A 27,805-nucleotide genomic window follows, 5' to 3' on the forward strand; every position below is an offset into this window, starting at 1 on the left:
ATATGTTGAGTTCTAATTTAATCACTTCCCCTGTCCATCAGATGTCACTTCCCTAGAAACTGTGATGTCACATACCTACTAGTTCTCCAGTTATCCGTGCTCTTCCAGGAGAAAAGGAGTAGAACAATGAATTTCTACTGTATAAATAAGCAGAAACAAGGTCCTTTTCTTGCATCTCTAAATAAACAAAAGGCAGAGACTAATTTTGGTTTTTTTCCAGGTCATGTGTAAGTCTCATTCTACTTGTTTCTCTCCACTCACATGCACTATGTTCCCCTATAAAAGCCTTATTTTGATATTAGTACAGACACACAAGAAGAGGCTGTGCTGCTGAAACATTGTACCAATTCACTTGAAAATATTTGTAAATGAAAATGTCCAAAGCACTCTTGAAATTCCCATTAGTCTAAATCTTTTAAAAAGCAATTTCCTACCCTTATCACTTCAATTTAGTTGTTCTTGTAAATTTCACAGTTCCCGCTCTATGACGGTCAGACAGGTATTGAATAATTTTAATAGTTTCTAACTATACCAACAAAATCACCATAGGAAGGAATACCTTCTTTAATTATGATTAAATATTCCTAGCAGTGAACTTGAATCATTCAACAAATTCCATTTAAAAAGGATGCTCAAAATACAGTATAGTTGAAATAGGGGTTGAAATACTCTGTGGTTCTCTGGAGTATTCCACCCATAAAAGGCTCTTAAAAATTCCTTACTATAAAGTTGACTCTAGCTTTTCTCCCAACTACATTAAATCCAATTATAATTTATTTCCCTTATAATAACACCTTCTTACAATAATTAAAAAAATAGCTCCTAGAGAAGGTGCTGTGCAGAAAGATCTTTGCAGAGTGTCATAATAACTACAACACTTCTGTTCTGCAACATGGGTTAACAATGATTGATTGCAATCTGTTTTTAACAACTGGAAGAAGAAATGTGGCATAGCAATATTAAGAAATTAATTGTAATTTTCTAATCTGGAAATTAAAGTGCAGCTGGGCATCAGTACAGTTACTGCAATTTTGTGATTTATCAGTCATGACAAATTATCTTCATCTGTTTTAAGGCAGAGGTTTTGTTTTATCTTTATTCAATTTCGCAACTGCACCAGTTTCAGGAAAGCTTTATATGTATAAGTGCTAGAGATGCCCATTCATTTTGAAAATGTCAGTTGAAGCTCAGCAGCATTAATTAAAGCATTCTTCCTTTTTTCCTCTTTGTCAGTGTCTCACTGTAGTTTTTATAGAACATTTGTATAAAACAGTGATTCCGGGTAATTGACCTGCATATGTTAAATAATCTTAAAATGTTACTGAGAGTTTAATGTTCCTTGTAAATTGAGAGGCTTCCAATTAAATAAAGTTCTTAAGATAATCACTTTCAAAATTAATCAAGTAATATAAGGATGTTACTAAAGCTCTTATTGACTTAATTGTGACAAATTAATAAATGCAACCAATGCAATTACTGTAATGGTTTTATCAACTTGCATTTTTCATAATTTATCCATAAATCTGTTTTTCTGCAACACAAGGAGAAAATAAAAATTACTTAAGTGTATTAGATTTGGATCGGTGCAAATCAGTCTCTGAATAAATCTGTGTTGAAGTGAACTATTATTAAAAAGGCATTGCTTTATTTACACACAAAAATCAAACCAGGCCCATTAAGGAGTGAGAGATAATAATGAATCCAGTTTGGTCTGTTAAACTCATTTCCTAATCAAGGTTAGCATAGAAACCCTGCTATATTTATAGCTTAATAGAATCAACTGTGTGAAGTTGGTTCTATTTGAAATAACCCCAAATCTTCAAAAGCCTTAAGTTGATTACTCAGTCACACAGAGCGTCCCACAAATGCTTAAAGGATTGGTGGCTATGAGGTAACTGTGCCTCAAAAAACTGCAGATGATGACCAGAAAACAATTAAAATAAAAAAAAAATCTAAAGGTTTAAATATATGCAAACACCCAATAAAGGCAAAATACTACCATCCTAAGATGGTCATCAAAAATTCCAGATGAAGAGACTGGGCATAACTCAGACTGGCCTAATACAGATGCATCAAGAAACCTCTCGAGTGGTTTGCCATGTGCAGAAACTGGATCTTTGAAGCATTTAAAAAACAAATACCCTGAAAAAATGGAAAAGCAAATTCTAATTAAAACACATATTAGATCAGTTTGACTTTTGAGTTTGTTGAGAATCAAAGTAATGTTTCTCTTGTATTGATTATTTATTAGAATTCTATTATGTTTGTTTAAAAAACAAAACCAAAAAAACAGACCCTAAAAAAAACAGATGGCTGGTCCATCAAGGCTGTATAGGCCACTCTCACAGATGCAATATATGCTACTACCAGAATCTGACCAGAGATCTTTGAGGCAGGGGACCATCTTCTTGTTCCATGTATAGCACCTTGCACAAAGGCATCTTGGTCCAGTACTAGGGCTCCTAAGCACTACAGAGGTACAAATAAATATCATCAAATTTAGGTCTTTAAACCAAAACGAAAACGTTATTCCCTGGGTAAAAATAACATGTTTGCTTTAAGAGGAAGTTCTTGAAGCATTACTCAATTTACTTCAGAATTTCACAGGGAACAGAATTTTTTTCCCCCTAATGGAAGAAATAGTAGGAGAGGGCAAGGTAGGGTGACCAGGTATCTGGATTTTATAGAGACAGTCCCGATTTTTGGGTCTTTTTCTTATATAGGCTCCTATTACCCCCCACCCCCGTCCCGATTTTTCACACTTGCTGTCTGGTCATCCTAGGGCCAGGGCTTATTGTTTTGACTTCATATATGGCTCCCTGAGGCATTAAAAGACAGTGATATATGTAAACATGAATACAGAGCAATTTGGGTTTATATGAATATTTCTGTGAACACACAATCTTAGTGCTCCTCTGTGGTGTTTAGATGTGCTTGTAATTATTAGAACTTGGAGCTCTGGCTGTTAGGAGTCTGAAAGGACAGGAAGAAGCGGGGAGGAGTGGAGGAGACGGAGTGAGAGTTACAGAGGGTGCAGCAGCAGCTTGGTAAAGGGGTTTCCACTGTAAAAATAAAGTCCCGTTGAAGCTTGTTAGTACCTTGCCTGCTTGATACAACATCCTCCTAGTAAGCACTTCACAGCCAACTTATGGTTGTATACACCTGTAGCAGGGTGCTGGTGCAAAGGCACCTAATTAGCCCTTGCTCAGCCAGCCCCAATCAGGGGAAATAGATTGGGGCTGGGGAGCAGTCTGGTGCCTGGCCTTTAGAACTGGCTGCATCTGCGGGCCTGAGAGTTCAAGGGCTATAAAGGCTGGCTGGCAGCCAGAAGAAGGGGGAATGGCCAGGGGAAGGTCAGTCTCCAGGCTGAGGGCAGACTCTGTGTGGAAGAGGAGATTGTAAGGCCTGCAAGCTCTGTATATAGTATATCACTGGTGGTGGGAGAACCTGGTGTAAATAAAGCCATGGGTGCTGAAGAACTAGATGCCTCTCTGAGCTTTATTGGGGCAGCCAGTGGGTCCCAGGAAGAGGGGCGGGCAGAGGACCTGTTACAACACCATATATGGTTGCCTTACATTTTCATTGAAGGTTCTCTAGTAAATTAGATGATCTTCTGTATCATTTAATTTCCTATGTCAGGCTTATTCATGTTTAGAACTGATCAAATTATTCATTGAAGAAAATGTAGTACCTGAGTAACTTGTTTCATGAACATTTATCCTAATAAACCATTGCTTCCATAAATGTTGGTTCAAAAGCAAATGAAAATAGTATAAACACTGCTGAAGTGAAATACAGCTGAGAATTTGCAAAAAGGTCCTGGAGAACTTGTCCAAATTCTTTCTTTCTGTGGCATATAAATTGTGTTATTCTGCTGAAGCTTCTACCATAAAGGTACCATAATGTACCTTTCAGCTCTTAGATCAGCAGTATTTTCTTGGGATACTTTCATGTACTACATGATCTTATAAAAAGATGATTGTCACTGAATATACATTACAAAACCAGGGCTGATTCATATTGTACAATGTATTGTCTGGAGTGATATCCTAGGCTGTAATTCAATCAAAGCTGTGCTGACGCATTATATTGTTGCACTGCTCAAGTGGATCATGCAAAACAACAAATTCCTCAGAAGCAAATTCAACCATGTATTCATCTCAGGAGCATTAGTAGTTTTGTAGAACACTTTCTAACAAAATTAAATATAGCTTAAAGATTTGAAATCTTTGTGGGTTTTTTTTTTTTAGAACTTCACCTGAGTTACCATATATACTCGTTCATAAGCCGAATATTTTTGGTAAAAAAGTGATGCATCAGAGAGCAGGGGTCAGCTTATAAACGGGTCTACACCAAAATTTGATGATTTTAAACTCTATGGAATCATTGACTATCTAAGACATCGTCATTTTGTTTACCTGGAGCATCTGCAGGCATGGAGCCCCTCAGCTCCCTGTGGCGCACCACTTCCCGCAGCTCCCATTGGCTGGGAACAGCAAACCGCAGCCACTGGAAGCTAAGGGGCTCCGTGCCTGTGAATGCTCCAAGTAAACAAAACGTCCAGGCCCACTAGAGGCTTACCCTAGCGGGCCAGGAGCGAAAGTTTGCCAACCCCTGAAATATAGGGTCGGCTTATGAAATGATCATACAGTTTTTACTATTTTTACCTAACCATCTTGAGGGATCATCTTATAAACGAACGGGCTAATGAACAAGTATATATGGTATGTAGCTTTACCTAGTCTTGTTTTATTTTCCTGATAATTTAAAAAAAACTTTTTAATTTATCCCCATATTTTGCCATATCATTGGGTTTCAGTTGTGGTAATGCTGGCATAACATTGAGGATTCTTTATAAGCGAGAGAAATTTACAATTAGATCTAGGAAGTCTCATGTTGGGGAGAAATCAGGGTTGCCAGAGAATCTGCATCTAATCAAACAGTTCAAGATTAATTCTCTGAGTCACCATCTCACTGATCTATTGCAGAACATCCTATGTGCAGGGATCACCCCAGTCTGTGTTGCATGTTCACTTGAAGGCAAGACCTGGAGACATTTGCACCCCTCCCCCCAATTATCTCCAAGGAATCCTAATCTATTTACAGGCCAAAATATCTACAGTATGTACAGTCTTCACCCTTTATATAAATAACTGACACAGTAGTCAATTTTTAAATTTTTAAACTCTTAAAATCTGAGATTTTCCAAGGATCTACCTAGCCCTCGGACTCCTGGAAGGTTTTTTGTGTTTTAACTAGTAACATCCTGGGGCTCCACAATACCCACTCCCCTTCCCTAATAAGGGGACCCTAGAACTGACCCTGCTTGAAGGTTGAGGTTATGTGAGAAAATTTCAAGTGGACGTACTCCTTACCACATCAGGTTGGCTGCATCAAGAGCAGGAGCCCCACCAGCCTCCATACTTCTGAGGTCTGTGCATCTTCCCAAAACCACCAGATCTCTTAAGAGCGAGGCATAAACCTCCAGGGGGCTCTTCAGATTGGTTATCCAGATGAATTGATCCAGATGGGGAATGTGGGCGCTAAATGCCCCTAGCAAGGCTGGGGTTTTCCCACTATTTATCAACAGGCTATGTGGTTTGTTACTGGTCACAGCCAGAATTGTATGTCACGATTGTATGTTATGATGAATTTTTCTCAAGGATATCATTTGAAAGTATAGTATGGAGCAGGAAATCATGGTGTCTCTCATTGGCTAGTACTGAAATCTGTGTCCCCAGGAGTCCTCATTCTTTCTCCTACTCTGTCCTGAGAGCTTTGGGGAAGGAGAGGGAGAGTAGTGTTTCCATGTCAGTGTTTCTAAATTATCTTACTATCCCAAAAGTTTGTTCATCTAGTAATAAATGATACACCCTTAGCAAGGCAAACTAATAGAATTCCCGTAGCAGCTGTGGTCGAGGCACTAATGTCACTCAGCATCTGGGACACGAGGGGGAAGGACAATATGAAACTGCATAACCGTAGGGCAGTTTAAAAGCTATTAAAAAGAGAATTGAGACATGCATAGAATGACAGATATTGGCAGGTAAGCCATCCAAACAGTTTTGTTTGTTCTAGAAATTTTTCTTCATGGGTTGTAACTTTTTAACCTAAATGTAATTTTTATTTAGAAAGTTAACTACTTCTTAGAGAGATATCAATAGAAGCAAATAATCCCTCAGCAAATGAAACAAAAGACTTTCTCACTGACATCTGTGAAACATTATTGCTGTGCTTCTCCACAGTGGCTTATAATGGAATAAATGGGGGAAGTATTCATTATAATTGGATTTTAATAGTAGGTATATATAATATCTTATAAAGCTGTTAGTGTTGATATTGCCTTTCAGTAGTTTCTACAAGCTATAGAGAAGAGGGTATTTTTATTATTAGTCTGTCAAAGGCTCCTTGATGTAGATAACTTTTAGTTGAGTACATAGTCTTGGTATGTTTGTCTACAGTAAATACCCCCAGTAAAATGCACTAAAAGGGTCCCAAGGCAGGCTTTCTGCTCAGCCTCTCTGGATGTCCATTTCCGTCTTTTCATACTCTGTAGGGCATGCAACACATTGGAGCACACACAGCACACAAAATACATCCCCTTCAAGAACACATGTAATTTGATTTGAATTTTTTATAATTTTTCAAATGAATGCAAATATTAGAATGTGCAGTCAGTGAACAATGCAACACATTTTAGTGTTCAGCAGATACAGTACGGAAACTACTTACTATACTTATTCCACAGTATCACTTTGTAAATAAGTTTAATTATGTAGATTCATAGTTTAAACTGCACCTTTTAAAATGTCACTGTTGGACACTCTAATTTAAGGTTTCGTGTGCCAGTAACACGTTTTAACATTTTTAGAAGGTCTCTTTCTATAAGTCTATAATATATAACTAAGCTATTGTTGTATGTAAAGTAAATAAGGTTTTTTAAAATGTTTAAGAAGCTTCATTTAAAATTAAATATAAATGCAGAGCCCCTTCGGACCGGTGGCCAGGACCCGGGCATTGTGAGTGCCACTGAAAATAAGCTTGTGTGCCGCCTTTGGCACACGTGCCATAGGTTGCCTACCTCTGCTTTAGACTAGCCTAATCTTAAAGAGATGCTCAGAAAGTTTTAGAGAAAATTTTGAGTTACACTAAAATCAAATGGAGAATGTACTGGATTATAATTTTTATCACAACAGGTAGGAGCCAGTGAGTCATGACATTCTGCACCCTTTCTATTTAAGACAATTAGTATATAACACTACAGTTAATTCCTTTTTAAATACCTGTAGGCCAGCTGTAAGGTGGCTACCCATTATGTGAAAATATTGGTTGCCTGAAGTAATCATAAATAGTTGAAAGGAAAAGATACAGGGTCACTAGAATGTAATTAACTGGTAGGTAATAAAGTCTCTCACCTGAGGAAGACCGCATTATCTTAATAAGGTCAACGTAGCAATGCCTGAATGTGTAAAACTTGAGGAAAACAGGCACGTGCAACACGATATTCACAAATGCACCAACTTTTCAATCAGTCCTCTAGACAACAATAAAGAAATATTCCTATTTAATTTCTGGTGAAGTGTAATTACACTAGTGCTGATTAATCAAACTGATCATAGTTCAGGCATTCTGTTTGATTTCTCTTTATCTCCATGATTGAGAGTGTGGTAGTTTCATTTATAAACTTGTAGTCCACTGAAATTGCATAACTCCCCACTATAAATCAACTTCTGTTGGATCATACTATACTATATCAGGAGGCATAAGCGGAGCACTAAAATAAAAAAATCATAAATAACATGGATCTCTTCCAGCAGACCAGAAGTGTTTCACTTAGTATAATGTATCTTGTGAAAAGCAAAATAGCTCTTTATCAGTAAATTGAATGGATCCTACTGGATAATAATATACTATTAAAAATGTATGTGATGTAAAAAGAGAGCCTGTAAAAAGCATGTAAATATGTATTTTTACAGGATTTTGACTTTCATCTTGATTATGAAATAGTCATGGTCAGTGAAGGATAAAATTGTGAATGTGTAAATATACCCTGTGTTGGGAGAGGAACCAAAACACTTAGTTTTTACTGAATATTATTGATTCCCATAAAGAAGGCTCTAATTTCTCAAACCCAAACAGCTTTAATGCAAGATATTTATACAGTGACAGTTCTGTTGTAGTCAGCCTACCCAATTCTGCAATGTAAGACTTTGCAATGCCGTGTTCCTATTTTTTATTTGTAATTAACTAGAAATATACTCTGATCTTTAGCACTGTATTTTCCCAGTGCAGCGAAGCAAAGTACTTAAGCCCATGCTTAAGTGCTCTGCTGAATTAGGGGCTTTTGACCCCCTTTTGGTTTTCCCCTTTTCCACCACATCGGGTTCAGGCTTTTTGCCTCTCCTAAAGGCTCTGCATAACTCTGGCCTGGTCTACACTACGCATTTAAACGGAATTTAGCAGCGTTAAACCGATTTAACCCTGCACCCGTCCACACAATGAGGCCCTTTATATCGATATAAAGGACTCTTTAAACCGATTTCTGTACTCCTTGACGAGAGTAGTGCTGAAATCGGTATTGCCACCTCGGATTAGGGTTAGTGTGGCCGCAAATCGACGGTATTGGCCTCCGGGCGGTATCCCACAGTGCACCATTGTGACCGCTCTGGAAAGCAATCTGAACTCGGATGCACTGGCCAGGTAGACAGGAAAAGCCTTGCAAACTTTTGAATTTCATTTCCTGTTTGCCCAACATGGAGCTCTGATCAGCACAGGTGGCCCTGCAGTCCCAAATCCAAAAACAGCTCCAGCATGGACCGTACGGGAGATACTGGATCTGATCGATGCATGGGGAGACAAATCTGTTCTATCAGAGTTCCGTTACAGAAGACGAAATGACAAAGCATTTGAAAAAATCTCCAGGCTATGATAGACAGAGTCCACAGCAGGGACTCAGCGCAGTGCTGCGTGAGAAGCGTAACGGAAAGCCAAAGAATCAAATGGACACTCATGGAGGGAGGGAGGGGGTACTGAGGACTCCAGCTATCCCACAGTCCCCGCAGTCTCCGAAAAGCATTTGCATTCTTGGCTGAGCTCCAAATGCCTAAAGGTCGGCCAGGGGCGCATTTTCCCGGGTGTTTCAGGGTGTATGTTGTCAATTTACACCCTCCCCACCCCGAAAGAAAAGGGGAAAAAATCGTTTCTCGACTTTTTTCAATGTCACCCTATGTCTACTGCATGCTGCTGGTAGACGGGGTGCTGCAGCACTGAACACCAGCATCCCCTTCCCGGTGGCAGACAGTACAATATGACTGCTATCCATCGTCGTCATCATCAGCCCGTGAGTGCTCCTGGCTGGCCTCGGTGAGGTCGGCCGGGGGCGCCTGGGTAAAAATGGGAATGAGTCCCGGTCATTCCCGGCAGACGGTTCAGAAGGCTTGGTAACCGTCCTCATCATAGCAACTGGGGGCTGAGCTCCATCAGCCCCCCCTCTTTCATGTCTAAAGAAAAGATTCTTTACTGCCTGAACTATCATAGCAGCAGGAGGCTGCGCTCCTCTTTTCCCCCCCCATCCTTTAATGTCCTGCCTGGACTATCATGGCAGCTGGAGGCTGCCTCCCCCTCATTTTATCTCACTAAAGGTCAGTGTTTCTTATTCCTGCATTCTCTATTACTTCATCACACAAATGGGGGGACACTGCCACGGTAGCCCAGGAGGGTTGGGGGAGGAGGGAAGCAATGGGTGGGGTTGTTGCAGGGGCACCCCCTAGAATGGCATGCAGCTCATCATTTCTGCGGGATCTATGGGGCTCTGACATGGAGCGGCTGTGCTCTCTGGTTCTCTAGTACACTTGCCCCATATTCTAGGCAGGGCTGACTCTATTTTTAGACAAAACATAAAGAAGGGAATGACCCAGGGAGTCATTCCCATTCTTGTCCATGCGCCCCTGGCCGACCTCTGCGAGGCCAGCCAGGAGCACCCATGACAGCAGCAGATGGTACAAAAGGATTGATAACCGTCATCACCAATTTTCAAATGCAAACGGTGCAAAATGACTGATAACCATCATCTCATAGCCAATTTATAAGGGCAGACGGTGCAATAGGGATGGTAAACATCTCTGCTACTTTGCAAAGGCAAATGAATGCTGCAGTGTAGCACTGCAGTACCGCCTCTGTCAGCAGCATCCAGTATACATACGGTGACAGTGACAAAAGGCAAAACAGGCTCCATGGTTGCCATGCTATGGCATCTGCCAGGGCAATCTAGGTGAAAAAGGGCGCAAAATGATTGTCTGCCGTTGCTTTCATGGAGGAAGGATTGAGTGACGACATTTACCCAGAATCACCCATGACACTGTTTTTGCCCCATCATGCATTGGGATCTCAACCCAGAATTCCAATGGGCGGGGGAGACTGCGGGAACATGGACGCACACTGCCGAATTAATGTGCTTAGTGTGGCCGCGTGCACTCGACTTTATACAATCTGTTTTTAAAAAACGGTTTCTGTAAAATCAGAATAATCCTGTAGTGTAGACATATCCTCTGTCTCTGCAAACTTATCCAGGTTAGTCTGAAAAATATGACACCCTTCCACTCCACACTTGATACCCTATTTGTCCTCTTCTCTGCAGCCATTTCTACACCTTTTTTCATACACTTGGAACTTGCTCAGGGAAGGCAATCTGTGTTATCTGTGTCCTTTGTTACAATGTTCCATGCTAACTAAAGGAACTTCTAGTGCCTGATCCTTCTCCATTGAAGCCAAAGTGACCTTCACCATTGACTTTGATGAGATCATGCTTATGATGAGAGTTACTGATAAAAACAAGAATTATTTGATCCAAGGACAAATATATTTATAAGAGAAAAGTAAGGATTGGGGGGTGGGAGAGGAAAGGAAGATTGGGGCAGGCTGAGAGAAAGAGATTTCATACTTTCTAAGGACACTTGGCTTCTCCCCCTTTTGGAGGAAGTGGTACTGTACTGCTGTACTCCTGCTGTGTTTTCTTTGTCACTGTATTTGAATATATCTGTAAGGATATGTTAAAACTTCTGAAAAATAAAATTAAAAAAACATTTGGCAAAGTAGATTGTCTGTAAAATTACAAGTCTGAAAAAGACAACTTGCATTTTTATCTAGAAAAACAGAATCCCACTTAATACTCTTTCCTGTGTCACGGAATCTCTGAAAGTAGAGATCATAAAGGCAGCCACCCACTGCCAACATGGGGTCCATGTGTGTTATGCATGTTTAAATATATATATATATACATATTTATAAATGTGTTTACATAATGAAAATGAACAAGGCAAGGCATTTATAAATTAATGTCATAATGCATGTCACAGTTGCAGTCTTATGACAAGTTACCCACTATCTGAAACAAGTGTTCAAAAGAAATAAATGGGTTGTCTGTCAAAGTGACCATGATGCATAAATCTTGATATGATTGGTTGATGCACTGAGTGTTAAAATAAATTTTCAACACTTTGTATCTGTCATTTATTTTAACAATGAGTCTATTAGTTAGAATAATTTAATTTCCAGAACAAAAATTTAATCATTCCACATGCAATACCAAGAAAAATAAATGTGAATTGTAGTTGAATCATTGTAAGGCATTAATTATTTGTAACTTCAAGATGTATCAATTTAATGTATTTTGATGTACTTAAAATATGTTATTAGGAATTGAACAAGAGGCTCACAAAAGAGGATAAAGTGAGTTCAGTAAAATGAAGGATAAAATCCATATTTAAAATGGCCAGATGAAAAAATAATAAACATGGTTTAGGTAGTATAAAAGTAATTATCTAAACTCAGCTGTTAAATCTTAATTTTCTAAGATTATGATATAGTGCTTTATAAAACCATATGAAATTATTTGTATAACCTGATAAATGATGGTAGTCTCCCAGTTGTCCGTGTATGCTATCCAATGCTTTGAAGCGTCAAGCCTTTGTAAACGGACAGTTTTCCCTTGATCTGAAAATTCTCCACCAAATTGGAAGGGCTGGAATACTTTGACCTTATCCTGCCTTGAAAATTGATGGTGGCCTTTCTTTCAGCAAATGATTACTTGCTGCTTCTAAAAGAGAAGCTGACATTTTTCACAACATTTTTAATATTATTACTCAGGCATGGTTACTAATCTGAAATAGAAGAAACCATTGTTCCAGAATCTGAAGCAGGGAGGCCCATCTTAACTATCTTTCAATCAACTTTTTACAAAGCAGCCTGAGATGAGTCAGTGAAAAGTTGGCAGTGGAGGGAAATGTCTGGTACTTCTGTAGTGGATTGAAGGAGAAGAGTTGAAGAAGATGCTCTTTTTTAGTCTTCAAAGTAGCCACTAGTCCAGTCCACAGTCCTCTTTACAGCATTGTTGATTTCAGGAAATGCATGCTGCTGGCAAAAACAAAGCACATATGATTGCCCCATAGATATCTGTAGCTTTTATTTATAACAAATTAACCACTGAGTAAAACAGTCTTCCTGTGGGACTCTGTAGTTTATTGTTTAGTATTTGAACTGTAGTAGTGCCTAAAACCCCTGATCAGGAATGGAGTGTCATTGTCATAGGTCCTACATTAATACATGCCTGCAGTGTAATTTAAGTGAAGGCACAACAAGCAAATGGTAACACACATTAGGGGGCAAGGGGCGGGAGGTGAAGATAAATGAAATAGCATGTATTTACATAGGGTTACCAGAGGCAGTTTTCTATCAGGAGTCCTCTAGTTAATTGATAAAATGGGTTCAGCTGCAGAATTAGTACAGAATGTTTTCTTTCCCTTGTAAATCACTTATTCATTCCTGAACAGACTTTCTAGAAGGCAAGTAAAGCACTTCGAAAATTTTTCTGTGTAATCCTTTTCTGGTAGTAGTAGCATATCCTCTTGAAAGGAGTGTGGGTTAGATTGCTTGCTTCTGGATGAAGAGCAGTCTGCAAAAAGATACTGCCAGAGCGAATATGCTGCTTGTCAATATACAGCTGAGTGAATAACAGGCTTTTTATGGTGGAAGCAGAGGAAAAGACCCCCTTTCTCCTTTACCTGCTGGGATTGCTGAAATGTGGTGATGTGATTAGTGTCCTTTTATTTCCCCCTGCAGAGAGAAAACCCATAGTAGTCAAGTAAGAACATGTTAGTGGCACCCAACCTGGTTATTCATGTATTATGAGATCTTGGGGATAGTGTAGTGTTTTTCAAGGACTAATCGTGATGTTCAAAGATGTGTTTTAGACTAGGATAAATGGATTTAATTTACTCTAAGTACTATAGGATGTGTATTTTATCTATAAGCATTCTTTACATAGTTCCTTTCAAAACTCTGTTGTTGTTTTTTTCAGGTATTTCCAATTCAGAGGGTGTTTTCATTGGTTTCTGAGAATTCTTTTTATATTTATACTGATTCTACTCATCATCCCAAATTATGCAGGTTGTTGCAGTAGTGAATTTTGCTTTAATAGCTTTCTCTTTTACATATTCTAATTTATTATTATATGGATGGCAGACCTGTAGAATCCTGTTAATGATTTTTGATTTGCTGTTCACTTTTCTTTAGGGGACTCTATTAAAAGTAGTTCCCACTAGTATGCATTATTTCTATCCCTGCTCTGATGTATTCTATTCCCTATAGCCCTTGGAAATTGATTCATTAAACCCTTAGTGCATAAAGTAACAGGAACATGAATTGTTTAGCTTATTCATTAGTGTATTTCAGGAAACATATTTAAGACCTGTGGTGAAATTGATTAATTTTTATTCAAAGTTATTGTGTTGATGAATACAAGTTAGAGGAATTTTTCTATTGTAACATTGAAAAATTGCATTTAAAACCTTGCATTTCTAATAGCAATGTTTAAATTGTTTGTGTACTACCCTGTGTGTCTGTCTTTTTGTCTGTCTCTCTCATGCACACACAGACACAGGCTTGCATCTAAATTTACTGCTTAGTTGAGTACCTTATGCTTCCTGGTCTGCTAGCCCTCCATCTTCTGGGCACTACTAATGTCATCATATTAGCATAAGACAGACAGCCAGATGAAAGGAGTATAAACCAGTGCCCATTTGAGTGCAAATAGATGCACTACATTTGAACAATGAGGGAAGACTAGAAAGGGTTAACATGGAATATCAGGATAAACAGAATAGAGAGAGTTATACAATTAACCTTAACCAAGAGTGCATATTGGCTACTTTGACTAGTAACCTCACAATTAACCAACATCAATAGGTGCAGTATTGCCAAGCCCAAGTGTTCAAAAGTCACACATCAAACCCCCAAAATCCTAAACGGCACAGCTCCAGGAGCAGCCCAACGACCATATTGTGGCTCACTCATAATATGGTCAATTGTTCACCCTTGCTCTGGGTGAAGTAATCCATGCCAGCCCTCTACTTGTACATTACAGAGGTAGAGACAAGGCCATGTTGACATGCAGAGGGAGGAAAGTGGTGGCCCTTCTAGAGGCTGCTCTCCCTCACTCCACAGTGCCACCTATGATATGGGTAGCCTGCACAATGAGGTAAGGGGGGCATTATGTTGCCTTGCTCCCCTACACAGCCGTGTAAGAAAAGAGACTGCCTCACCTTATGTATGTATATATTAGATTTTATGTATAGGTAAGCCAAGGTACTCAAAAGTAAATATCATTTTGAGTGCCCAATTTGAGACATTTCAAAGGAACCTGATTTTCAGAGCGTGCGCCGCACTTTTTGAAAACCATGTGCCTTTTTTAAGTGCCTAAAGTTGGGTACCCAAAATTACAAGAGGCTTTTGAAAACCCTGGCTAGGGCACCTATAAAACCCTTTTGGACAGTCGTTCTCAAACTTTTGTACTGGTGACCCCTTTCACACAGCAAGCCTCTGAGTGCGACCCCCTTTATACATTAAAAACACTTGAAAATGTATTTAACACCATTATAAATGCAGGAGGCAAAGCGGGGTTTGAGATGGCAGCTGACAGCTCGTGACCCCCCCCCCATGTAATAACCTCATGACCCCCTGACCTCGAATTTGAGAACCCCTGCTCTTGGGGATCAGATGCCTACCATTCTTGCCTGTATCATAACTCTCCATGCTGGATTATAGTACTGTGGTTTGTTTGTGGTGATAAAAGTTGGTCAGTTTTTCATTAAGTTTTAAAGCAGTAAAATTTAACCTCAGTTCAGGGAGAATGGAGGATTATTCTTAAGAAAGCATTTCTGAGATGGTACTCTGTAATACGGTATAAAATATCTGATATTTGAAGAGGACAGACCTACTACAGCCATCTTGTTGATTGGCTATCAAGAGTCACATGACCTACAGGAGCATTGTGCTCAGCTAGAGAGCACAATTGGGACAAATTTCTTCACTGGTAGCTCATTTTTATGTGAGTATCTGTGTTGCTGAATCTTTAGAACATATTCTTTGTTTACTATTGATTCCTTTCATGTATTTAGTAAAAATGTTGGAAGCAATTATGTTTTATTTATCATATTGACTTACTTTATGCTATCTGGTTATGTGGCAGGTGTGACTTTTTTAAAATATTTTACTTAATATGAAAGGTAGACATTGAACATATAAATAAAAACCTGTATTGGTACTGACCTTTTTTCACTGCTGCTAAGGAGGCTTCATTTAATAAAATATTGTTCTGAAAAAGTAGTTGTGTCAGATGAGAACTAAACCTTAGAATTTTTACACTGTATGAATACTATTTATTAGAACTGCCATGACTGGCCATTATGAACTGACTCACAAAGGTATCACTTATGGAAACTGGAGATGCCTGTCTGGGTGTAACAATCAATTTAACCTAAATGGAATGTACCCATGGAGATATTTTTTTTCTTTGGGTAGAGGCATAAGGGAAGATAACTAATAAAATTGACATGTATGTCATCTGTGATAATGTATCATGTTAACTTTTGAAATTTATGCAGAGCATTATAATGAGCAATGTACTGTACCATCTGCCTAGCTGTAACTACTTAGTCATATAAGATGCATAGATTAAAAAATATATGTTGTAGCACTATGTGTGCACTTACCACTGTGGGGTCCTAGTCCATACCTCAGGTTCCTAGGCACTACAGTCATACAAATAAATAATAATAATAATAAAAATAATATTTATAATGTTTTTGCAAGTGACCTTTCCAAAACAGAACCATGTTAAGTAAACATGAAGTCTGAGATATTAAAAACCTGTCTAATGATTTTTAGAAAGAGTAGGAGAAAAATGTATCTCTACTAGATGTCTCTCTGCACATCCCCACAGTTCAGACTATAGGGGATGTGAATTGTGTGTGGATGGTGTAGACACAAACCAAAGAATACTTAGTTTGCTTAAACGTAGTCCTCTTTAAACAGCACTAAATTAATGTGGAGTAGGTACGTTATAGATAATGTCTGCAGCATCCAAACAGGGTAGTTAGAGCACAGTACACTAGTGCTCCCTACAATTAACATCCTGTAGTCTGAACTGTGAGGCCGTGTGGACAAACCCTTAATTTCAGATCATTTGTTTTGAGACCAATTTTACAGAGCAGCAGATCAGATCAGATCAACTATCATTCCATTTAATCCGAGCAGTTTGTTTAAATGGAATTTAAAAAAATAGGGTGAGAGTTTGAACCACAAAATATAGCTGATCAGAAAATTGTTTTCCCATCCCACAAGAATTTGAGATTTTGAACAATTATCCCATCCCGAACTGAGACAAAAAGTGAAAATCTTGAAGATTTTCCTTGAAATAAATCTTGAAAATAAAAAAAATCATATTTGATTGAAATTTTCAACCTATTTTTATTATAAAGTAACTTAAATTTTTAAATGAAAGGGTTTTTTGAACAAAATAAAACTTTTCATTTAGAAAATATTGAAAAGAGACATTTCAACAATTTCAAAACATTTTTTTAAATTTTTTTTGAAACTTTATCAAAAACCCTTTCTCACAACATTTTTGGTTGCAACAAATTGGCATTTTCCATTGTTTTGTTGAAAAATTAACAGCCATTTCTTCCACAAATGACTGATCCATAGCTAATCATTCATAATCAACTGCTTTTGACTTGTCAAATAATTCTGCAACATGTGGATTTTGCCAGTGGTTGGAGCAGAGAGGTGTCTCTGGGATGCTCAATTATTTTTAATTAGAGCTTTGTGAAATTTCTGTAATGGAAACGCAATATCATACAAATCACTTATGACTAGTGCTATGACTTTGTCATAGCAGTCACGGAATCTGTGACTTCCAGAGACCTCCATGACTTGAGCCCCGTGCTTGGGAGCTGTAGGGTCCCCGCCACCCTGGGAGCTCCCCAGAGTACAGAGCGGCGTGGCCAGCGGGGGTGCCCAAGAGCTCCAAGCCAGAGCCACTGCAGGTGGCAGGGGTGCCCTGAGCTTGGAGCCACCGGTGGTATGGAGACTCTGCAGCTCCGAGCCAGGCACCTCTGGGTGATGTGGGGAGCCTGCAGCTCTCCATTTTGTCAGGCATATTTTAAGTAAAAGTCACGGATAGCTCACGGGCTTCCATAAATTTTTCTATACTGCCCATGCAAACATTGGATGCCTCAGCTGGGGTTCCCTTCCTTTAAGCCCTCACTCAAGGCCTGCCAGAGAGATCTGATTTCTTTTCTGGGTGGTAGGGACCAGATGCCCTGAAATCCTTCACTCTCCCTATGCCAGATCTTTTAGTGGAATACAGCTAGCTCCCATACTATCTCTTCAGAAAGTGGCCACATGCACTGATCCCTATGCCTGTGATGTATTCTGGTATGCATCTTTTTTCCCCTAGATGAAGTAAGGATAGATTGTAGTAGGACCAGTGTTGTACTGCTGAATACTAGGGATGGCAAGTTGCCCACTCCCCTGAATACCCTGATGGGATGGAGAGAATATGCCTTCTTTGTTGGCCCCATGAAGATGACGTAGGAGGGGACAAGGTCAATTATCTGCAGCAGAGTGCTGCACAGATGCCAGCTGGCCAGTTTTCTGAAAGTACTGAAGCTTGTTTGAATTTAGGGTGCACCACCTGCCAATACAAACCTGCCATTTTGTCCCATGACATCTGTGAAAGCCAAAACCAGCAGGTTTCAGATAACACTATTTTTAATTACTTTGCGTAGTTGCAAAAATCTCTTTGCTTATTTGAAGAGACTTTTCTGATCAAATGTCTGAAAAGACATGGTAAGTGTACATTCAGTAGCTGTAGTTCCCTCCTTTCATGAAGACAACAATACAACTCCCTCAGGATCTTTAGAAGAAAAAATGCAATCTGAAGCCTGGAAGTTTGATATTTACTTTTAATGGAGTAGAATAGAGAACACCTGTGCCCTATTAATGTCACCTTGGACAAGGAGAATCTGCCACCCACCCTAAAACCTGTAATACTCTAGCCAGTACTAAAGAAACCTTCACTACATGCTAGAAACCTTGCAAATGAAGCTGATTGGAAATTTTCTGATGGAAAGTGTGTTTTGGTTTTTTTTGGTCAGAAATGTCTTTGTCACAATTGAAATCTGCCATGAGACCGTGACTATTTGCTGAAACTTCCAATAGAAATCTGCCTGGTTTCCTGTCACCACCTTTGCCTGACTCCTCAGCAGATCCCCTGAATAGCTGCCACAGTGCAGGGACTGCCAAGGCTTCAGGCTCCTAGGAGGCTGTGGGGCATGTTTTGTTTTAGAAACACTAAAATGTTCCCTCTGCAGGAATAGTTCAGTGTTACCTAAACAAAATGTTGCAGAATTTCACTTCCATGAAAAAAAATTGAGATTTTGACTTTTTGTCCCAATTTGAGACAACTTTTTTTCTCCCCAGAAAAAAACCTCAAATTTTTTTGTGGAAGTGGAATTCAGTTTACCAGTGAGCACCACTTGCAAAATAGAGTCCAATCGAGAAGATAGTGTAAAAAAAAAAAAAAAAAAAGTCTCTCGTGCCTCCTGTCCACTGTCAGTCAAGCTTCAGGTCAGAGCATAGTCAAGAGGCAGCATTTGTGTCTTTGGGTATGCCTATACTGCAGTTAAACTCACAGCTGGCCCATGCCAGCTGACTTTGGCTCATGGGGCTCAGGCTAAAGGACTGTTTAATTGCAGCATGGACTACAGTGTGGACTTGGACTGCAGCCTGGGCTGTAGGACCTTACAAGGTGGGAGGGTCCCATAGCTCAGGCTCCAGTCTGTAAAGATTAAATTTTATTTGGTGAAGTGTCATTAGCTCTTAATTTAATTTTGAAAACATAATCATGGTTAAAGAGTGCCCTGAAAGACAGTGGATAGCTATCATACCTGTAGTTAAGATCTACATTATTAGGTAGGATTTATGTTCTAAAGTCTTATGAAATCTTTTATTGAGACTTTATAAATGTAATATTCAATACTTCAGTTACAGTAGAACCCAGAGAACCCAATCAGAATCAGGGTCCATTGTGCTAAGCATTGTGCACAAACACATGAATCCCCAAAGAGCTTATAATCTAACTTTAGGAATGCATAATAGTCATATAAACATACATACAGACCAGTCTTTAAGTGATCCATCAATGGTCGTCTAATAAAGGTGGAGCAGAATTGTACTCAAACATTTAAGGTGATTATGGGGTAGTCTCATAAAACAGAAGGTGGCCTAGTAAGGGTGTTATTTGTACAAGTTTTGTTGTGTTACCAATTAAAAGCTTTGAAGTTAATTCTCTTCTGGTAGCTACAGTGTATCTAATATATCGTATATTTTATTAGCACTTCTTTATAGATGCTAATGACCTTTTCTGCCTTTTCCCCCCTTTAGTGGGATTGGTCGAAACTGGCCGTGGGCTTCTGGAGGAAGCAGTATTCTGGCAGAATTTGGAACTCTGCATTTGGAGTTCATACATTTGAGCCATTTGTCTGGAAACCCAGTGTTTGCTGAAAAGGTTAGATTCTTCGGTAAAACTTTTATATTAAAAAATGAAAAATTGGAATTTCTATAATTAAGTGTGTCACAGTAAGCGGTGAATAGTTTCTGTGGGAATCCATATTAATGAACACAAAGCACATGGCTGAATTGATATTCATTTTGTCTTGGATATAAAAATTATAAAAGCACTTATTAGCCACATAATATCTGGAAGTTTGGTTAAGTGGTAAATTCATGTAGATTAGGCATTTGGAACACAGCACCTATTTTAGTTGGTGTAACTTGCTTGGTTAAGGTGAAAACCACAAATCAATTTTATAGTCAGATAATATACTGTAAAAAGAACAAGGAGTACTTGTGGCACCTTAGAGACTAACAAATTTATTTGGGCATAAGCTTTTGTGGGCTAAAACCCACTTCATCAGATGCATGCAGTGGAAAACGCAGTAGGAAGATATATATATACACAGAGAACATGAAAAAATAGGTGTTGCCATGCCAACTCTAACGAGACTAATCAATTAAGGTGGGCTATTATCAGTAGGAGAAAAAAACTTTTGTAGTGATAATCAGGATGGCCCATTTCAAGCAGTTGACAAGAAGGTGTGAGTATCAGTAGGGGGAAAATTAGCATGGGGAAATAGTTTTTACTTTGTGTAATGATCCATCCACTCCCAGTCTTCATTCAAGCCTAATTAAATGGTGTCCAGTTTGCAAAGTGACCAGGGAGGTTGAAGTGTACTCTGACTGGTTTTTGAAGGGCGATCCTTCAAAATGGACAAACTCTCACAGATCTTGGGAGGCAAGTCTGTCCTCGCTTACAGACAGACCCCGCAACCTGAAGCAAGTACTCACCAGCAATCACACACCGCGCAACAAAAACACTAACCCAGGAACCTATCCTTGCAACAAAGCCCATGGCCAACTGTCTATATATCTATTCAAGGAACACCATCATAGCACCTAATCACATCAGCCACACCATCAGAGGCTCGTTCACGTGCACATCGACCAATGTGATATATGCCATCATGTGCCAGCAATGACCCTCTGCCATGTACATTGGCCAAACTGGACAGTCTCTACGCAAAAGAATAAATGGACACAAATCAGCCATCAAGAATTAAACATTCAAAAACCAGTCGGAGAACACTTCAGCCTCCCTGATCACTCAATTACAGACCTAAAAGTCGCAATTCTCTAACAAAAAAAACTTGAAAAACAGACTCCAACGAGAAACTGCAGAATTGGAATTAAAAAATTTTTTTTATGATATACTGTGTTCATGCAGAAGTACAAAGGACCATGACCTTCCAGCAATCACTTTGATGCATTTTTTAAAAAATACAGGGTGTCACTACTATAAGTAAGGGATTTGGGAGTCTTTTCCATTTCATGTCCGTCTTTATAGAGTGTTCATAACTTTTTGAGGAAAGTACTCTTTTTATGTGACATTTCTCATACTTGTTGACAGCCCAAAGATGCATTTTTTCCAAGTTTGGTAAAATTCTATGTGGCCATTTTTGAGTTTTTTGAGCTTAAAAAAAATAACGTTTTCACTACTTCAGAAATTGTTGTGGCTAGCCCTGTATACACATTTAGATAACTACAAATGGATTATTTTAAAAACTTCAAATGTAGCTTGATGATTTTTTACATATTTGAAGAAACATCACATACAAATAATTGTTTACACATTCTAAAAAAGACTATGGTGCATGCACAGTATGTTTTTTCTATTAAGTTTTTAACATATTGCACCAAAGTACAGTATTTCATTTACTGGTGTACAGATTTACATTGAATCAATGCAGATGTGTTTATTGGAATAGATACATATTTGAATAAATGTACTACAATAATTTTAATATCCCCACGTGTATGTAATATAAAAATGTTCCCAGTGAATTGTTCCTTTTATCACAAGCATAAATACATTTTAATAAGAAAAATGTATATTATTTTTTCAAAATATATAATGTGCCTATCAAAAGACCTCTATGCATATGTGCAATTAAAAAAATCAAATCTGATATCAAGTAAGAAACTCCACAGAAAAACCAGAGTTTGTCCATTCAACATCTCCCTTAACAGCCTTGTTAAAGAGATCTGCAGCATGCTCTGAAGGTCAATAGATTTGGTTCTGTTGGACTAAAGAGGGAGATGAAATGGTGGATATGGATCTTATACAGGTAGATTTATTAAATATGTATTCAAAGATTTTATTTTTTTAAACAATTACTAAATACAAAAAACGGCGTGCAAAGGGGTTAAAATTAAATTACTGATTCCTAGGCAATTATAATTCAGCTACATTTAACATATATACCACATGCATTTATATAAAATATTACTATGTACCAGAGAGTAGAATTATAGATGTTGTAATCGTATGTTTTTATTTCCTGACTTTTGTATAATTTAGCTCTCAACAAGAATATTGCATTAATGTAGTCTACGTACTTGTAATTTTGTTTATTAATTAGAAATATATCAGACATGTATACAGCAATATACATATTTAAAAATGACTTTTCTCTGTTAAATTATGACCTCTTAATAAGAAATTCCAAAGGAAGCTGTAAACTTTGTTTAGCTCCAAAAGCAGTGGTCAAACCTTTTAATTGAGTATTAAGTACACCAAGCTTCATGGATTGGCTGAACAATATATTGTTACCATTATGTACAGTGCAATATTAAAGCTCACACAATTATTGTAACCTATGAAATGCATATGCAAAACAAGATTAATTAAGGACAGAATTTGTTTTAAATAAACCTGAATTTCAAAGGCTTTTTTCCTCCCGACTCTCAAGAAGTGACATTAAGATGACATAATTTAATTTTTAAACTAGTATTAAGAACAAAATAAAATCTAATGAAAGTGCACAAGTTGATAATCTTGGCAAAGAAGCCAAAGATTTAAATAACCTTTAAATGGAACTACATTCTGTCTCATAGAGGTAGGAACTCCAAATGAGACTTGGGGACACCTTGACAATGTTTTAGGGAGAAGCTTCCAGTGCTCCTGCCTTGCTCTTTCTGTTCTGTGGCTAAATCATGATCTTCCTTCCTCGGTGCATTTAATCTGGTGTATTTCATTAAAACTCCATCAAAATACTACATGTGCTCTATCTACAATGAGTCATGCTTGAGGGGCACTCAGACTTCAGCTAATGCAGAATATAGCTGCTGTCTTGTGGCCCTGCAGTGAGCTCAGTATCAGTGGAGTCCTGTGCCACTGCACTGTGAAGCTCACTCTAGGATAGAGACTTTACTCAGCAAAACAGTCCATTACTTCAGTGCTCTATATACTGTTCAAACTTGAAGTTAATTCCTAGCTACAATCTAAATTACTGGTTTAAATATGTAAAGCTCTTTATGATTCGGGTGACTGAGAAAGTGCCTCTCTTCCTGTCATGCCACAATGGCTGAGTTTAGCTGGAGTGCCCAAATGCCAAAGATTTGAATATCTGGGGAGCTGCGTGGGAAAACATCCTCAGTGGAAGGCACTCAGTTCTGTAACTCATTTCCACCATTTTGTCTCCCTCTTTAGTTGAACAGAGCCAGATCTGTTGACCTTCAGGGGCATACTGCAGATCTCTTTACCTTGACCTTTTATGAGGGAGAAATTGAATGGAGCATCTCTGTTTTTTTTCTGTGGAGCGTTATAGTTGATGACAATAGATTAGATATATGTTTATTTTAAAAAGAAATTGTCTATGCCTATGCATAGAGGTCTTTTGATAGGGACATTATATATGTTGAAAGAATAAATATTTTTTTTTAATAAAAATGTATTTGTGTGTTGATAAAAAAGGATGCACTAATGCTACTTGTATTTCATGGGAAGATAAGACTGGATCAAGTGCTCATTGTTTGGTTTTCTTTGTAACAGGTAATGAACATTCGTAAAGTTCTGAACCGGCTTGATAAACCAGAAGGTCTTTACCCTAATTACCTGAATCCCAGTAGTGGTCAATGGGGTCAACGTAAGTATGGCAGTTCTTCAGAACTGCCAGTTAACTATTTTACATACCATCTCTAGGAAGAAAAAAACTCTTAATTGTTTCTTTTACTCTTACCAATTGACAAACCTGAGTTCTACTTGGATTACTTACTTTTCTATCCACTTCATATATGTCAATGTATGTTTCTCTGACCTCTAGCATATTTGTTAGTAGAAAGCTTTTGAATGAGTCTAAGTGTGTGGTTGAAAAATGTCGTCTTTAATTGAAAAATTTAAAGTGCTCTGTTAAGGGTGCTGTTTAAAGAAATGCTATCAGCTTGTCTTGGATCAAAATTCTATGTTGGTATTGGTTTAGTTTCACTGAAGTTAATGAAACTGTACCCGTTTATATTAGCTGAGGATTTGCCTCTATATTTCTTCTGTGAGTGCTTCCCTACGTCCATTACACTGTAGGCGTATGTGTCTCATGCATTGGTTCCAGAGAGTTTTCCCTAGTGGTATCTGTAGGGGCCACCCTGCCCAGACCCCAGCTCTGAATGGAGGGCATAGAAGAAGGAGCCACTCCACCCCTTCTTGAGTTTTTCTTACCTTCTGTAATCAGTAGTCGGAGCATTCTTTGTTCACAGCCTCGCTCCTTGAGAACAAACTTGTGGGTACTTTAGCTAACTTTTGCCTATTGCTACTGTGTTTCATCCATTGGGCATTATTTTTCTTTCTGTATTTTCCTTTGTATTTAAAATTATTCCCTTTTAGTTCATTTTCTGAATTGGGCAGATCTACAGGTCTCACCTAGTACTGGGGAGCCTATGCCAAGGTTGCAAGGTTTCAAGCCTTGCTCTGGTTGTCAAAAGCAGATTCCTATCTGTGACCCTCATTCACACTGTCTTAAGTGCTTGGATGGGGGCCACATAAGAGACAGATGCTCGATATGCCAGGGCTTAAAGAACAAAATGAAAAAGCTGAGAGAAGAGCAGCTTTGATGTATTCTTACAGAGGCTGCTCTTAGATCAATGTCTGAACCCTCTTGGTTGTCGAAAGGAAGCTCAACAATTACTTCTTCTTGGAGTGCTCTCCCAGCTTTACCAGCAGATAAAAGCCACAAGTGATTCCCATCACTGGGACTGTCTTCTTTAAGGTCTACACAGCAACTAGACACCCATGGCTGGCTGGTGCCAGCTGATTCAGGCTCACAGGGCTTGGACTATGGGGCTGTTTCATTACTGTGTAGAATTCCAGGCTTGGGCTCGAGCACAGGATCTAGGACCCTGCTCAGAATCAGCCCGAGCCCGGAAGTCTACACAGTAATAAAACAGCCCCACAGCCCAACCCTCACAAGCCTGAGTCGGCTGGCACAGGCCAGCCACATATGTCTAGTTGAAGTGTAGACGGGTGGCTCCAGGCCCCAGCACGCCAAGCTCGTGCTTGGGGCGGCATGCCACGGGGGGCGCTCTGCCGGTCGCCGGGAGGGCAGCAGGCAGGGCTCCGGTGGACCTCCCGCAGGCACACATGCAGGAGGTCCACTGAAGCCACAAGACCAGCGGACCCTCCGCAGGCACGCCTGTGGGAGGTCCACCGGAGCCGCGGGACCGGCGACCGGCAGAGCGCCCCCCACGGCATGCCGCCGTGGTTGGGGCGTCAAAATGTCTAGAGCCACCCCTGAGTGTAGACATACCCCTAACACATTCAGAAGCATATGAAATCATCAGTATCATGTTCTTTGAAGCCCAGGGCCAGGGACTGCTCTGCAGAAGATCATGCTGGTACTGATGGTAGAGTGTGCCCTTTGGCTTGCCGTTCCCCTGTACTGGCTCTCACTGATTCCCATAGACCTTTGCCATTTACACCAGTATGCTCCCAGGGACCACTGAGACAGGTGACTACTTCAGCTACAACACCAGATCAGTCGTCATTGATCATAGCTGGAGAACTACCTTTATTGCCCTAGAGGCCTATATAGCAACAAGAGACCTACTATGCTGGTCAGTACCAGCATAGCCATTGATTCAGGATGAAGACCCTATTCCAGCACCGTTGCAGGCTCCGTACTCATAAGCTCTAGTACAGTCTGCTGTGGGCCCATCAACCTTAAGCCCTGTACTGGATTCATCAGCCTCTTCTATGTCCATCTCTAGACCTCTGGTACTGCTCCATCTTGTCGCACAGTAGCCAGAAGTGGGAAGCCTTTCGTTCTTCCCCTTCTACTGTGTTCCTGGCATAGATTCTTGGATTCCAAGGCCAGAAGGGACCACTGTGCCACTGTGATCATCTAGCCTGACCTCCCGTATTAACACACGTTATAGAACTTGCCAATATAATTCCTAGAGAATATTGTTTATAAAAACATAGAGTCGATTTAAAAACTGTCAGTGATGGAGAATCCACCATGACCCCTGGTCTGCTAAGATCCTGAAACCGGTGCCCAGACCCTTCAAGTCCCTTCATTTGTCTAGATACACTCCCTCCCCTCCCCGCCCCGAGTCCACTTGGCTGCGGGAACTCTGGTATTCTAGTTGCACCCTTCAGAGGCAGTGTGGAAGTAAAGCAAGCATTTGTAGGACGTTTCCCTATTGACTTCTTCAGAGTAGCAACATAGTCTTCCATCAACACGTTTACTAGACAATATGCACTTATTGTTTGCATCAAGAAAAGAAACAAACGTGGGAAAAATGATTCTACAGTTCCTCTTATGATGAGACTTCAAGGCCCATCGCGTTTAATAACAGCTCGGAAGTCACCTAAAGCATAAAAGACATATGCGAGTACTTGAAGAAGAAAGAATGGTTGTTCACCATCTTGTAACTATTGTTTTTCGAGATGTTGCATATGTCTGTTATGCCAACCGTCTTTCCCAACACATCAGAGTCTACCATTGGCATGCCGGTCCGAAGGAACTAAAGGAGGGATGGGGTGGCTCCATTCAGAGCACAAGGAGCCAGAGCATGAGCAGGGCTGCCCCTATGGGTACTGCTAAGAAAAATTCCCCAGCACTGGTGGTGCATGAGATGCACACAGACCTACAGTTTAATGGGCATATGCAACACATCTCAAAGAACAACAGTTATGAGAAGGTGGATAACATTTTTCTACAGCTGAGTGTTTATTCTGCTGACATTAAATGATGCTGGCAGACAATTAAGGAAGTAAGCTAAACAGAATTATATTGCCTTCAGTTCCATTGGAAACATCATCTAACAACTAACCATTAGTGGGGAATGACTATGTAGAACAGGGATCGGCATGGGTTGTTGAACTAGAAAGTGTTACTAGAATCCCTTTTTTATATTGTTACACTACTAAACAGTTGTGGTTTGGGGGGGGGTTACATGAAAGGACATTGGTTTGCTTTTACTGTAGAAATCCCATCATCGAAATTCTTCTGAACAATTGATTCAGCGCACCCATTGAAAAGAAACAAAATAGAAATTATTAAAATATTTGGGACGACATCCACAGATTTGAGGACCTAAATGGTACTCTTATATCTGTCTTTATTTAAAAAAAAAGCCCTAAATGTAGGAATATCTCTCCATTTTAATAAATTTCCAGTCAATTGTTATGCCAGTTTGTAAATTCATAAGAGTTCTTGGAAGTCTTTTTACCACCAGGCTTTAGCCTGAACAAACTCCGTTTGTAACATTCCTCTGACTCCATTTTGCACTTCTTTTTATCAACGGTGTTATAAAGCAGTAGTTTTCAACCTGTGGTCCACAAACTATTTCTAAGATTTTCAAAGGAGTCCACACATCCATTTGAAAATTTTTAGGGGTCCACAAATGAAAAAAGGTAGAAAACCACTGTTATAAAGCATAGGCACAGGTAACAACAACCTTTTGTAACTTCATACCCATATTGACTTAGCAAGGCTTTTTAAATCTTAGAGAGAGAGACAAACATGTGCATGCAAAAAACATGCATACATCTATATATCTCTATGTATGTTTTAAG

At 39.3% G+C, this 27,805-nt stretch overlaps 1 protein-coding gene across 1 annotated transcript in view; it reads left to right on the forward strand.

Moving 5' to 3' along the window:
- MAN1A1 (mannosidase alpha class 1A member 1) overlaps positions 1–27,805 on the forward strand; it is a 200,450-nt gene that overhangs the window by 136,024 nt on the left and 36,621 nt on the right. The window contains exons 6-7 of the mRNA XM_039530521.1: positions 19,783–19,906; positions 23,789–23,882. Coding sequence (XP_039386455.1) covers positions 19,783–19,906; positions 23,789–23,882 — 218 coding nt within the window. The remainder of the gene's footprint in view (positions 1–19,782; positions 19,907–23,788; positions 23,883–27,805) is intronic.

This window comes from Mauremys reevesii, linkage group 3 (assembly GCF_016161935.1).
Source record: "Mauremys reevesii isolate NIE-2019 linkage group 3, ASM1616193v1, whole genome shotgun sequence".
Lineage (NCBI taxonomy): Eukaryota > Metazoa > Chordata > Testudines > Geoemydidae > Mauremys > Mauremys reevesii.